The sequence below is a fragment of the Peromyscus californicus genome, unplaced genomic scaffold (genome assembly GCF_007827085.1).
Source record: "Peromyscus californicus insignis strain IS unplaced genomic scaffold, ASM782708v3 Scaffold_11__1_contigs__length_118956290, whole genome shotgun sequence".
NCBI lineage: Eukaryota > Metazoa > Chordata > Mammalia > Rodentia > Cricetidae > Peromyscus > Peromyscus californicus.
This window is the reverse complement of record NW_026294402.1, coordinates 34,861,887-34,874,326: the sequence shown is the minus strand read 5'-3', so window position 1 is coordinate 34,874,326 and position 12,440 is coordinate 34,861,887. Positions and strand designations below refer to the sequence as shown.

At 48.3% G+C, this 12,440-nt stretch overlaps 1 protein-coding gene and 2 non-coding genes across 3 annotated transcripts; all 3 read right to left on the bottom strand.

The window, feature by feature from the left end:
* Positions 1–6,518: 6,518 nt before the first annotated feature.
* Positions 6,519–10,749, bottom strand: Hspa8 (heat shock protein family A (Hsp70) member 8). Its single transcript, XM_052757275.1, has 9 exons — positions 10,616–10,749; positions 9,797–10,006; positions 9,325–9,530; positions 9,062–9,214; positions 8,423–8,978; positions 7,992–8,194; positions 7,574–7,772; positions 7,242–7,474; positions 6,519–6,970 (listed from the first exon to the last, which is right to left on the bottom strand). The coding sequence occupies exons 2-9, from the start codon at positions 9,999–10,001 to the stop codon at positions 6,785–6,787; spliced, it is 1,941 nt and encodes a 646-aa protein (XP_052613235.1). The 5' UTR covers positions 10,002–10,006; positions 10,616–10,749; the 3' UTR covers positions 6,519–6,784.
* On the bottom strand, positions 7,855–7,940 carry LOC128106051 (small nucleolar RNA SNORD14). The gene has a single exon (XR_008216575.1). It is a non-coding gene; the product is annotated as a small nucleolar RNA SNORD14 (small nucleolar RNA).
* On the bottom strand, positions 8,263–8,348 carry LOC128106045 (small nucleolar RNA SNORD14). The gene has a single exon (XR_008216574.1). It is a non-coding gene; the product is annotated as a small nucleolar RNA SNORD14 (small nucleolar RNA).
* Positions 10,750–12,440: the final 1,691 nt, after the last annotated feature.

Sequence of the window (12,440 nt, the reverse complement as noted above, 5' to 3'; positions counted from 1 at the left end):
ACACGTATAGGCCAAACACCAGTACACATTAAATCAAAATAAATAAAATTTGAAAGAAACATAATGGGGGCTGGAGAGATGGCTCAGAGGTTAAGAGCACTGGCTGCTCTTCCAGAGGACTCGGGTTCAGTTCCCCACACCCATGTGGCTTCTCACAACTGTCTGTAACTCCGGTTCCAGTGGATCTGATGCCCTCACACAGACATATAACAGGCAAAACACCAATGCACATAAAATAAAAATAAATTTAAAAAAAAGAAACATAGGGCTGGAGAGATGGCTCAGAGGTTAAGAGCACTGACTGCTCTTCCAGAGGTCCTGAGTTCAATTCCCAGCAACCACATGGTGGCTCACAACCACCTAATGAGATCTGGTGCCCTCTTCTGGTGTGCAGGCAAAACATGCAGATAGAATTATATATATATATAAAATAAATAAATATTTTTAAAAAAGAAACAATGATTTTAAAAGTTAATGTTTATATGAAAAAACAGATTGAAATCATTTTTTAAAAAACTTGAAAAGCAATTAGGGAAGGGAGGCTCATATTAACTTTAAGGCTTTCTATAAACAGCTTAACCACATACAATGTGAAGAACCAAATTTAGTTAACCAAACTAACTGTCCCAGTTCAGTTACTGTATGACAACCAGTAGCGAGACTACCCTCAAACAGTGCTGAGAACCTGGATCTCCAGTGACATTTAGTTTGCTTCTGGGCCTAGGGGGAGCTGTGCTCACCTGTGGAGCCTCTCATGAGAGACAGGGGGTGGCTGGGGCAGAGTCCTGTTTACTTACTACTCCTCACACCTCTGTCTAGTGCCCAGAGGCTACTTCTGTACCTCTCTGCCGGGGTGGTCTGTCCAAACGAGGGTTCAGGAAAAGCAGACTTCCTGCAGGGCAGCTGAAGACTCCTACAGTGAATATATTCAGAGAACCAGGTGGGAGCCGCAGGGCTTTGATAATCTAGATTTGGAGGGTTCCCAGAATGTCAACATTCTGTCTGTTGTAAGGCAGTCCCTCAAACCAGTCCATATTCCAAGGGAGACAATTAGATTGTACCTTTACTAAAGAAATGGAAAAAAGAGGTTATAGATGTGTTTTAAAAATAGTACTCAAGCTAGGCAATGGTGGCACATGCCTTCTATCCCAGCACTTGGGAGGCAGAGGCAGGCGGATCTCTGTGAGTTCGAGGCCAGCCTGGTCTACAGAGTGAGTTCCAGGACAGCCAAGGCTGTTACACAGACAAACCCTGTCTCAAAAAACAAAACAAACAAACAAAAAATAGTACCCCAAAAACAAAGAAGGGAAGGGTTCTGCAATGAAGTTCACCTAAGAGAAAGTATGGCAAAAACGAAAAACCATCTAAAGAAAGACTAGAAACGCCACCCGAGGAGTTTTTGAGCTTTCCCAAGACTTCTGGTAACACTCATCAGCAGAGAGAGGTGAGTTAGAAGATGAAGTTGGGTGGAGCGCTGGGCCTCAGTGGTAGGACATTTGCCCTAGGTTCAACCCAGTGCTGCTGAAAATGGGGTGGGGTGGGTAGAAAAGCCAAGGTTACTCAAGGTCCCCAAATCTCACGTCCCTGCACATCTTCACTTCCCACTAACATGCCCTTCTTTCTTCCGGCCTTCCCTACTCATTCCTTAGGGTTGGCTTGGACACTGGCCTCCTTCATCCAAGTGTGGGTCTAGTGTTCTTTCTATTGGGTTCCATGACTCGCTAACACTTACCAGTGTCTACTATTTATCCTCATCTCCATCCCTCTCCCCCTTCCTGGAGTCTACGCTGCTTGCAGGCACAAGGCATTGCTTTGAACCTACAGACCCCTAGCAGGTGATGAATGACTTAAACAAGGGGGTGGAGTATTCCTAAGTCACCACACAGGACACACACACACACAGCGGGCTACAAGCCCTCGTTTGACCCCGAGATCTCCTGTCACCTCCCTGCACAAGCCAACTAGAGCTGTTCAGAGCTGGTCTGAGGTAGGCTAAGCTAGTCCCTTAGTGTGACTAGCCAGCTCTTCAGTCTGCTCAGCTGTGGCCTCCCCTCAAGTCTCCCCAAATCAGCCAGTTCCTCTTCCCAGTTCCTCTCTGGGAGTAGATCGACCTGCTTCCAGCTAAAACCTCAGACGCGATAATAGGAGGAAAAAAATAAATAAATAAGGGTCGAGAGTTGGACAGTTGGTGGCAACGAGATGAACATAGATTAATGATGTGGACCTCGCCCTGGCCTCCTCAGCCTGGGCTGGGGAAGGTTCATGGTTGATACCCATTAAAGGGCTTAATGAAATAATTATAATTCACACCCCAGAGCATCAGAGAATCAATACTGGGGAACTTTGAGCCACTCTGGGGGTGGCCCCCCACTGGCTTCACAGTTCAGCTCAGCAGGTGGAGCTAGTAGAAGGAAATGCAGTTGACAGGAAAGTTACATTAAAAGAGGGTAATAATAGATTAAAAGCTGCCGGGATCCTGGTGACTGGATGTCAATAACCTTTATTCCCTGCCTTGGCCCAATTCTGCCCCCTCCGTGCACTATTAGCCCAAATCGATGGGCTGTCAATTGACATCCCCAGCTACAGCATTAATGCGAGCTCACAAAGGAAGCTTGGCCTTATATTATCACTCCTCTCGCTTCCAAATTACCACATAATGCAGGCCGCGGGCAGCTTGTGACATGTTAACACTATACACGATTTGTTGGGATTGGACTAAACATTTCATGGCTATAGATTTCATCAGAGACTTGATGACAGAACTAAACTGCCATCCACGGGGAAATCACTGGAAAGAATAGAATTAGGCATTGTTTGGGAATCCGGAGGGACAATGGAGGGATGATGAAGGAGGAAGAAAAAAAGAGCCTTACAGCGGATGGCCTGCTGTGGGGGCAGCTCTAGGGAAAGACTGCAATCGAAAGGCCTGTCTTTCATTTGGTCTCAGTAAAGAACAGGTACTTGCATTTTGTCCTTGGCTTCATTTTCAATTTTTACCCAAGAACTGGGGAGAAGATTCTTTCCCCGTGACAACCAGGAATGTGATGGTCGTGGGTTGACCTGTCACTGAATCCTAATCCCAGAACCTCACATTTGAAAGTAGGGTCTTTACAGAGTTGCCTGGAAAGCAAATATTTAGGGTCGTGCTTCTTTACACATTGACAAGCACAATATGACAGCCAGGTGACTGTAGGGTCAGGCGATTCCCCTCCCAAGCAACTATGACTCCTGCCCAAATGTTGACTTCAGACTACCAGTCTCTAGACTGGAGACAATAAATCTGTTGTTTTAAGCTGTCTATGTGTGTTTGGTGCCTTTTATGGCCCCCTTAGGAAATAGTGTTTTCTCGTGGCTAATGATAGCCCCATTTACTGAGCCCTCTCCCAAGTCAGCTGCAGGGATAAATGTTTTACACATACCAGCTCACTTCATTCTCCTGATGATCCTAAGGTCGAGTATTGTAACCTCCACTTCTCAGGTAGTTTCAGAAAAGTAATTTGCTCAGCATTGCACACCTTTAGAGGGCACAGCAGGTCTCTGGACAGAAACAGGAGAAATACTAAACCCACAAAAAAGCTTCTGTTGAACTTCCCGAGGTTCAATTGGTTTCTTGCTTGTAGCTGGCCTTCTTTTCAAGTCTATCTAGTATTTCCTACCCTACCTATTTGGTTTGAATTGAGCCTCACTGCAAATAATACATCAAACCACATGGTATACCACCATGGCCTCAAACTTGCATTCCTCCTGCCTACCTCCTAAGTGCTGGCGTACAGGCATGAGGCAGCCAGCCCCCCTGGCCTTAGATACTTGGGAGAAGGAAAACCCTTTCCTATTCCTTCTCCTTCATCCCAATATTGTTAACAGCTCTCTCCCATTTGGTCTCTCTCTCTGCTCTCTGCTCTTTCCCCTACAGCCACTTGGTGGAAATGTTAAAGTAGTCACAAAAGACCATGTATTATATGCTCCTGTGTCTGCAAAATGTTCAAAATGGATGCATGGCTAAGGGAGTTTGGGACTAAGAAACAGTGATAATGGTATAGAGTTTTGTTGACTAAGTTGTTTTACATCATTCTGTAAATATGTAAATATACACAAAATAACTGACCAAAAAATAATAAATAAAAGATGGTATTTGAGCTGTTAAAACTGTTGTCTTTTCTTAGGGACATGAGTTATAGCCAAGGCTATACCTTGAACTCACCATACAACTACAGATGATGCTAAACTTCTTCTGATCCTTGTCTCCACCTCCCAAGTGCTACACTACAGTCATGGGTCACACCAAGTTTTATATGGTGCCAGGACTGAATCCTGCTGGGCAAGCATTACCACCTGAGCCTCATTGTCTTTGCAAAGGTCAGCTCAGAAGTGAGTTTAAGTTCAAAGGGTAAGTTAAGACAGGAACATACCCTTAGCCACTGAGTCTTTGCTTCCCCCGCTCGCCCCTCTACTCTACCCCCATTCACACACTAAACTAACTCTCTACCTCAAGCCATGTCCCACTCCATCCCTAGCAGGGGCACTTGCTCACGTGCTTGGACATGAATGTGGACATTTGGGGCTGGCTTGGTCTATCATTAACCTGTGCTTAGTCATGCTGCCAATAAGGCAACACGTGAAAACAAGCAAAAAGCACTCCCAACAAAACTGTTCCAGCTGAGCATGGTGGCCTTTAATCCCAACACTCAAGAGGCAGAGGTAGGCAGACCTCTGAGTTTAGGGGCAGCTTGGTCTACAGAGTTCCAGGACAAACAGGGCTATGCAGAGAAATCCTGCCTTGAAAAATCAAGAGAAAAATATTCCCTGGCAGTTGCTTTATAGTTAGTGCCACCTGCTGGACAAATGTCTTAAAATCATTACACAGGATCATGTGAACCAGGTCTCGTTACAGCCCCACCCACTGTTCCATTCCATCGGAACTAAGACACTGCTTTCCTGTACACTTAGAGTCTTGAACTCAGTATCATTACATTTGAACTGTTGAGATTTTTATTGCTACGGCTCACAACAAAAATATTTCCCTTAGTAAAAAGTCTAAGTTACTTGAGGAAAACTTTAATAGCAATAAAAAATGCATCACAGCTAAATTTTAACTAAAGCCTGGCATGGTAGTCAATGTCAGAGACCTCAGTACTTTCCAGGCAAAATTGAGACCACCTTGAAAAGCTAACTAAGGTAACATGCTAAACTGCATAAACAGCAATTACCTTCCCTGTAAATTAGACTTAGGAATCAATATGAATGGCAGTGGAATACTGATGTCCCTGGAGAACATCTAGTTTTGCTGACTTTTTCCATAAAAACAATACTAATTTTCACTCTGCAATGGGGCAGGGCAGAGTTGTGCTAATAAGCCTACTGCCTTCAGTTCCCAGAACCCAGACTTCCAGTCTGTCTTCTGACCTATATATATATATATATATATATATATATATATATATATATATATATATGCCCATGTATACAGAATTTTCAAAAAACCTGCAAAGAATTATATTGTTCTAAAATACTGATACAAAATGGGACAGAAGACTCCCCTATCACTTATCTTTATGTATATAGAACTATATTCTATGTATATACTTATATATAAACTATATTTCTATCTATATTCTATGTATATACTTATATATATAAACTATATTTCTATGTATATTCAACTATATGCAGGTTTATTAGATCTTTCACCTGAGAGCCTAATTTAAATGAACTGTGGCCTCAAAACAATTATATGGCAGTACATTATGTACTGGCCAGGGAGTCAAAGTTCTAAGTAGCCCAAGTAGTAATTTTGAAAAATGCAGCACCATTAAGCTGCAGATGTTCCTCAGCTCATACAGTGCTTTCCTAGCATGCTGGCAATCTCCTGGTTCAATCCAAGTGGCAATATGTGCACTACACACCTGTAATCTCAGCACCGTATGGCTTAACTCTTAATAGGCTGAAGTAAATCTGCCTTTCATGCAATTTGTGGCACTAGAAGCAAGCTCCAGCTATTAGCACTACAGCAAGCTATTAGGCTAGTCCGCCACTAGGTGGCAGCCTAACACTTATGTACAGCTTTTTTAGATGTGGAAGTCCCAAAGATCGAACATACCAACAGCCCAATTTTTTGATCTTTTTGATGTCTTTGCCAAGAGATTACACCAAAAACTCCCACCCCCATGGGGCTAAGGCCCTTTTGCTCCTTCAGCTTTGTCAAATTGGTACCATTTTTAAGAACCAAATCCAGTTATATGAAGCTGGTTGAAAACTAAAACCCCATTTTACTGCTTGTAATAATGGGCCTTGTCACTCAATCTTACTCTCCCACAGTAAATGTCCACCATCCCAAGGCTAAACTGATGAGTAAACCCACTGAGGTGCTATTTCCACCCTCATAGTGCCAGGTATGGTGGCACAGGCTTCTCAAACCAGCATTTAAAGAAGCAATCAGCTCCAAGTCAGCTAGAGAAATAGCTGAGTCATATTTCAAAAATCACCTCTGGTTTGTAAGTTACACACTCAGGACAACTGTATGGTGCCAATTTAAATAATTTTATTAGACATTCCATTTTCCACCTGTTTTATTAGACATTGCATTTTCCGTTTAGGATACAGTGCTTATAAAGTGCAATGTTTTATTTACTTCCTCTCCCTGTGCACATGTTCCGTGTTCAAGTATTGAGAATGCCCAGTAATTTATTGTAGCAGCTTAAATTTAAAACTGCTATGAAACTTGCTAAATTTGGGTCCTTCAATTGTTTCCCTATGGAACAATGCTGCACCTCTACTTGGACTGACTTTAATCCACCTCTTCAATGGTGGGCCCTGAAGAAGCACCACCAGATGGAGGAGCTCCTCCACCAGGGAAGCCCCCAGGCATTCCTCCTGGCATGCCACCAGCACTCTGGTACAGCTTGGTAATGATGGGGTTGCAGACTTTCTCCAGTTCTTTCTGCTGGTGTTCAAACTCTTCCTTCTCTGCAGTCTATGAAGAGAAAAGTATCAAATTACTAAAGAGGTCTTCAAACAGTTCATTCTGAGGGGCTGCCAACTAAAGCCTACATTACAGGAACCCATTCCTTAGCCTTAAGAGTCACTCAGACATCCAAGGAAGGTAACTACCAACACTGCTTTGCATTCTGGTGGAAACCGCGAATGTTTTGGACCATTCATCACAGTGACCCCTACTCAGCCAGGTCCTACTGAGCATCTATACTACTTACTACTCCCTCTTATTGACAACAGAACACACCTACCTGATTCTTATCCAGCCAGCTGATGATTTCATTACACTTGTCTAGAATCTTCTGTTTGTCCTCATCATTGATCTTGCCTTGAAGTTTCTCATCTTCAACTGTTGCTTTCATGTTGAAAGCATAGGACTCCAATGAATTCTTGGAGGAAACCTTGTCTCTCTGCTTCTCATCTTCAGCTTTGTACTTCTCAGCCTCCTGGACCATGCGCTCAATATCCTCCTTGCTCAAGCGGCCTGGTCAAGTCACAAAATCATGAGCAAATCTTAGAATTAAAGTTAGAAGGAACACTAAGCTGAATCCTATTGGAAGGCAGTTGCTATGGCCACACTTACCCTTGTCATTGGTGATGGTGATCTTGTTCTCCTTGCCTGTGCTCTTATCTACAGCAGAAACATTGAGGATGCCATTGGCATCAATGTCAAAAGTGACTTCAATCTGAGGAACACCACGGGGTGCTGGAGGTATGCCTGTAAGTTCAAACTTTCCAAGCAGGTTGTTATCCTTAGTCATGGCTCTTTCACCTTCATACACCTTGAGGAAGAGTAAAAACACAGTAATTAAGAAATTGGATTTAGAACGAAAGGTCCAAAAAATTCAGTTAGGGGAAGATCAGTCGCTCAGACATCCAAGGAAGGAACTAGCCAACATAGCGTTTCTGGTGGAAACTACGAATGGTTTTGGAATCCATCATCACAGCGAAGACTTCCCTGGGTTTTCTATACAAACCAAAGCAAAACTCCATTAACATACCTGAATGAGCACACCAGGCTGGTTGTCAGAGTAGGTGGTGAAAGTCTGTGTCTGCTTGGTAGGGATGGTGGTATTGCGCTTGATGAGGACAGTCATGACTCCACCAGCAGTTTCAATACCAAGGGAGAGAGGAGTGACATCCAAGAGCAGCAAATCCTGAACATTCTCAGACTTGTCTCCAGACAGAATGGCGGCCTGGACAGCTACAAAAGGGAAAATAAAGGTTAGAAACAACCCACCTACTAAGTTCAATCACTTCAACACATTTCACTCGCTCAGACATCCAAGGAAGGAACTAGCCAACACAGAACTTCTGGTGGAAACTACGAATGGTTTTGGAATCCATCATCACAGCGAGTTTATCTTCAGGGCCTCTTTAAAGAGGGACTTCGTGGACTGTAAAGACAAGTATGTAGGTAGGCCTTACTTACCTGCACCATAAGCAACAGCTTCATCGGGGTTAATGCTCTTATTCAGTTCTTTTCCATTGAAGAAGTCTTGCAGAAGCTTCTGAATCTTGGGGATTCTGGTAGAGCCACCCACCAGGACAATGTCATGGATCTGTGACTTGTCTAGTTTGGCATCTCGAAGGGCCTTTTCTACAGGGTCCAGAGTGCCTCGGAACAGGTCAGCATTTAATTCTTCAAATCGAGCACGGGTAATGGAGGTATAGAAGTCGATTCCCTCATAGAGAGAATCAATCTCAATACTGGCCTGGGTGCTGGAGGAGAGGGTACGCTTAGCCCGTTCACAGGCAGTACGCAGACGCCTGACAGCTCTCTTGTTCTCACTGATGTCCTTCTTGTGCTTCCGCTTAAACTCAGCAATGAAATGGTTGACCATTCGGTTATCAAAGTCTTCTCCACCCAAGTGGGTGTCTCCAGCTGTTGATTTGACTTCAAAAATTCCATCCTCAATAGTGAGGATTGACACATCAAAAGTACCACCTCCCAAGTCGAAAATCAGCACATTCCTTTCAGCTCCAACCTGTCATTGAAAAAAATTATTCTTAGCTCATATACTTCTGGTGTGCAGATTAACCTAAGCCACATTTGTGCTTGAACACATACCTTCTTATCTAACCCATAAGCAATAGCAGCAGCAGTTGGTTCATTAATAATTCGAAGCACATTGAGCCCGGCAATAGTTCCAGCATCTTTTGTTGCCTGTCGCTGAGAGTCATTGAAGTAGGCTGGCACAGTGACCACAGCATTGGTGACAGTCTAGAAAATACAATAATTTGCACAATTGTTATATTAGCAAATTCCAGCACTTGACAGAATTTCTTTTCAGAATCAAGAGCCACTCCAGATTGACACCTGTTAAAACCCACCTTCCCAAGATAGGCTTCTGCAATTTCCTTCATCTTCGTCAGAACCATAGAGGACACCTCCTCTGGGTAGAAACTTTTTGTCTCTCCTTTGTATTCTACTTGGACCTTGGGCCTGCCTGCATCATTCACCACCATGAAAGGCCAGTGCTTCATATCAGACTGAACAACAGCATCATCAAACCTACGTCCGATCAAACGTTTGGCATCTGTAAAATAAATGTATTTCATTTTACTCCACCACTACATCACAAGTTATGGGAGCCCAGAAGCATGTTATACTTTAGCACACTAAAAGGAGTGGTCCCTTATCAACGAAGAGGGGGTGGGGTAAGCTGACATCCGGGGCACAATGGCCCATACTCTCAGTACCTTGTGGCACTACACTGCCCATTTTATCAGTTGCAACGTTCATTTCTCAGGCTGCAGTAGTCTAGAAAAGCTTCCCAGCCCACATAAAAAATTGGCTACTTACCAAACACTGTGTTGGTGGGGTTCATTGCAACCTGATTCTTCGCGGCATCCCCAATTAGCCGTTCTGTGTCAGTGAAAGCCACGTAGCTTGGTGTGGTTCGGTTACCCTGGTCATTGGCAATTATCTCCACCTTCCCATGCTGGAAGACACCCACACAGGAGTAGGTGGTGCCAAGATCGATGCCAACTGCAGGTCCCTTAGACATGGTTGCTGCAAGAAGACGGCAAAGAGGAAAAAACGGCTAAGCGGCTTCCTCCCCGGTGTCCAGACCGCAATCGCGACGGGTTCCTGCCAGCGCAGACCTATCACCCGAGGCCACGCACAAGGCTCGGGACGGGACTGCTGCAGTCCGGCTGGCCGTGCCAGCGCTGGCAGAGCCCGCCCCTGGCTGGAGGAACCATCTGTCCTGAAGGTCTGCGACAATGGCTGAGCACGTGGCCCCGAGCGCCCAGCCCCCCCCTTCCCGTCCCAGCGCGTCAGAACCGCGCACTGCGGGCGCCAGGCTCGCCCTCCTCAACTATTCCACGCAGCTCGCTCCCGGGCGCCCGTCGGAACCCTCCCTTTCAATCCGCGGACGGAATCACGGATGCGGCCCGGGGCCGCCGCTGCGGCCGCACCCCTCCCCCGCCGCCGCCGCCGCGCGGAGCCTCACGGCCATGGCGGCGCCGCCCTGCCTAAGCCCATCCTCCCCTTCTTCAGCTGCAGCCGCGGCCTCTGGAGACGGCGGCCTAAAAGCCGCGCCCGCCGCCGCCCGAGCGCCCCGCCGCCCGCTGCAATCCGGCGGCGGCGGCCCCCAGCCACCCGAGTCCCAGGCCTCACCTCGCGTGTAGGCCTGTGCTGCGCTAGCGACGAGACCGCACAAACTCCCCCCCGAAAGCTGCCTCCGCGTTCAATGAGACCGGTTTCCGCCCGCCTCACTGTCTCTTATACCCTGTCTTAGAACCTTCCAGAAGGATCCCGCCCCGTCCCGCTGCCCTTCACAGCCCCTCAGCCAATGGGCGACGGGTCTCGTCGGAACGCACCAATGAGGAACCAGGACGCTCTCCCAGGGCCCGCCCCCACCCCGCCCCACCTGGCGATGACGCAGGACCGCAGCGTTCTGGAACTTTCATGCTCGCCCCCGCTCTCCGCACGGCCCGTGGGGGGGAAGGGGGGGAAGGGGAGGGCGGGGCGCAGAGAGCCCGCGCGCGGGAGTCCTCTGTCAATCAGGGCTGGCGGGGCAAGGGGCGGGGGGGAGGCAGGCGGCCGAGTGTACGCATGCGCGCCCCGTCCGCGGGCGCGGGCGGGGGGGCGGAAGGAAGCCGACGAAGGAAGGCGGGTCGATTCGCCGCGGACCAATGACGGCCGTGTTCTCCGCGCTCTGGGCCTCTCGGGACCCTGGGCCGCGGGAGGGGGGGAGGAGGAGTCCGGGGCGAGAAGACGGAAGTGGGGCGAGGACAAAATGGCGGCGAAGGTTGCCGCGCCCCTCCCCCGCCCGCTCCTCCGGCCTGCTCCCTCCGCCAGCCCCGCGGGCGACCGGCTTCCGTCCGGCGTGGCGCAGCCGCGCGCGCGGGGGCTGAGCCTGAGCCTGACGGGGCCACCGCTGGCGTGGCCGGCTCGCGGTGCCAGCTTGGAGGTGGCCGGGCCGCCCCTGAGGCATGGAACACGTCCGTCCGCAGCCCCCAGGGCGGAGGCCAGGCGTGCCTGGCCGGGCCCGGGTCCCCAGGGTCCCCGGCCGTGCCCCTCAGTGAGAGGAAGGGTCCCGTCCTGGCTGATGCCGGAGCCGAGCGCCCCTCCCCACCTCGGGCCTGGGGCAGCGTGGCCTCTGTCCCCTCCGTGGGGGAGAAAAAAAAATGTGCCAAAGGGTATTTTTTCCCCCTCCCGAGGGTGAGCCCCCGGGCATTGGCAATCCTCGTTTCCGGCAGCCCTGTGTCCTTGATGGAGCCATCTCGACCTTTTATTTTCGGTAACATGAGGTAATGTCTCCCCCCCCGACTTGACTTGCCCAAAAACGAAACGCGCGCGAGCGCGCCGAGTCCTTGCAAACGTGACGCTGCCCGCCGCGGCGGGCGCTGGACTCGGGAACCGCAGTGCACGGAGCGGGGCGTCCGGGGCCCGCTCCCACCGGGCCCGGCTCGCCTGCCCGGCCACGTGTCCTTGCCGATGGGCAGGGCGGCTGGTTATCAGTTACACCCCGGTTTCTTTTTTCAAAAAGAGAACTGTAGCCACGCTTTGAGTTAGGCTGTTTGAATTGGAAGGTCTCCAGACCACGTGAGGAAGGCTATCCGAAGGTTCTTTGTCCTTATCAAAGCCAGTAATTACTGAGCCAAAGTCATAAAGGAATAACTCCCCCCTCCCCCTACCCCCCCCCCCGTATTTGAATCTTGGGAGGAAGGTTGGCATGGAGTTCCTGGAGGGATGTACTTTTTGTGACTGTCCAAGAAGATCGTTTTAATACAATGCTTTTCGTGTAAATAGCAACACACGTGCTTATTTCTTACGGCATTTCTAAAGTATACATCGCTCACCCCCATATCAGGAACGAGAGGCACAAAGACATCACAACTCCTCTGTCTTAGGCTCACCCCTGTCCGATTTTCTAAGCTACAGTGTCACTGGGCGTGGTGGCTTACACGTGTAGTCAGCACTCAGGAGGTGGAGGATC

Bases quoted from the DNA above. Each gene is read 5' to 3' on its own strand.
- Hspa8 (XM_052757275.1), bottom strand. From the start codon at position 10,001: ATGTCTAAGGGACCTGCAGTTGGCATCGATCTTGGCACCACCTACTCC. The intron at 9,215-9,324 runs GTGGGTTTTAAC...TGTATTTTCTAG, and splicing joins CAGAAGCCTATCTTGGGAAG to ACTGTCACCAATGCTGTGGT. The intron at 7,475-7,573 runs GTAAGTGTGGCC...TGACTTGACCAG, and splicing joins CACCATCACCAATGACAAGG to GCCGCTTGAGCAAGGAGGAT.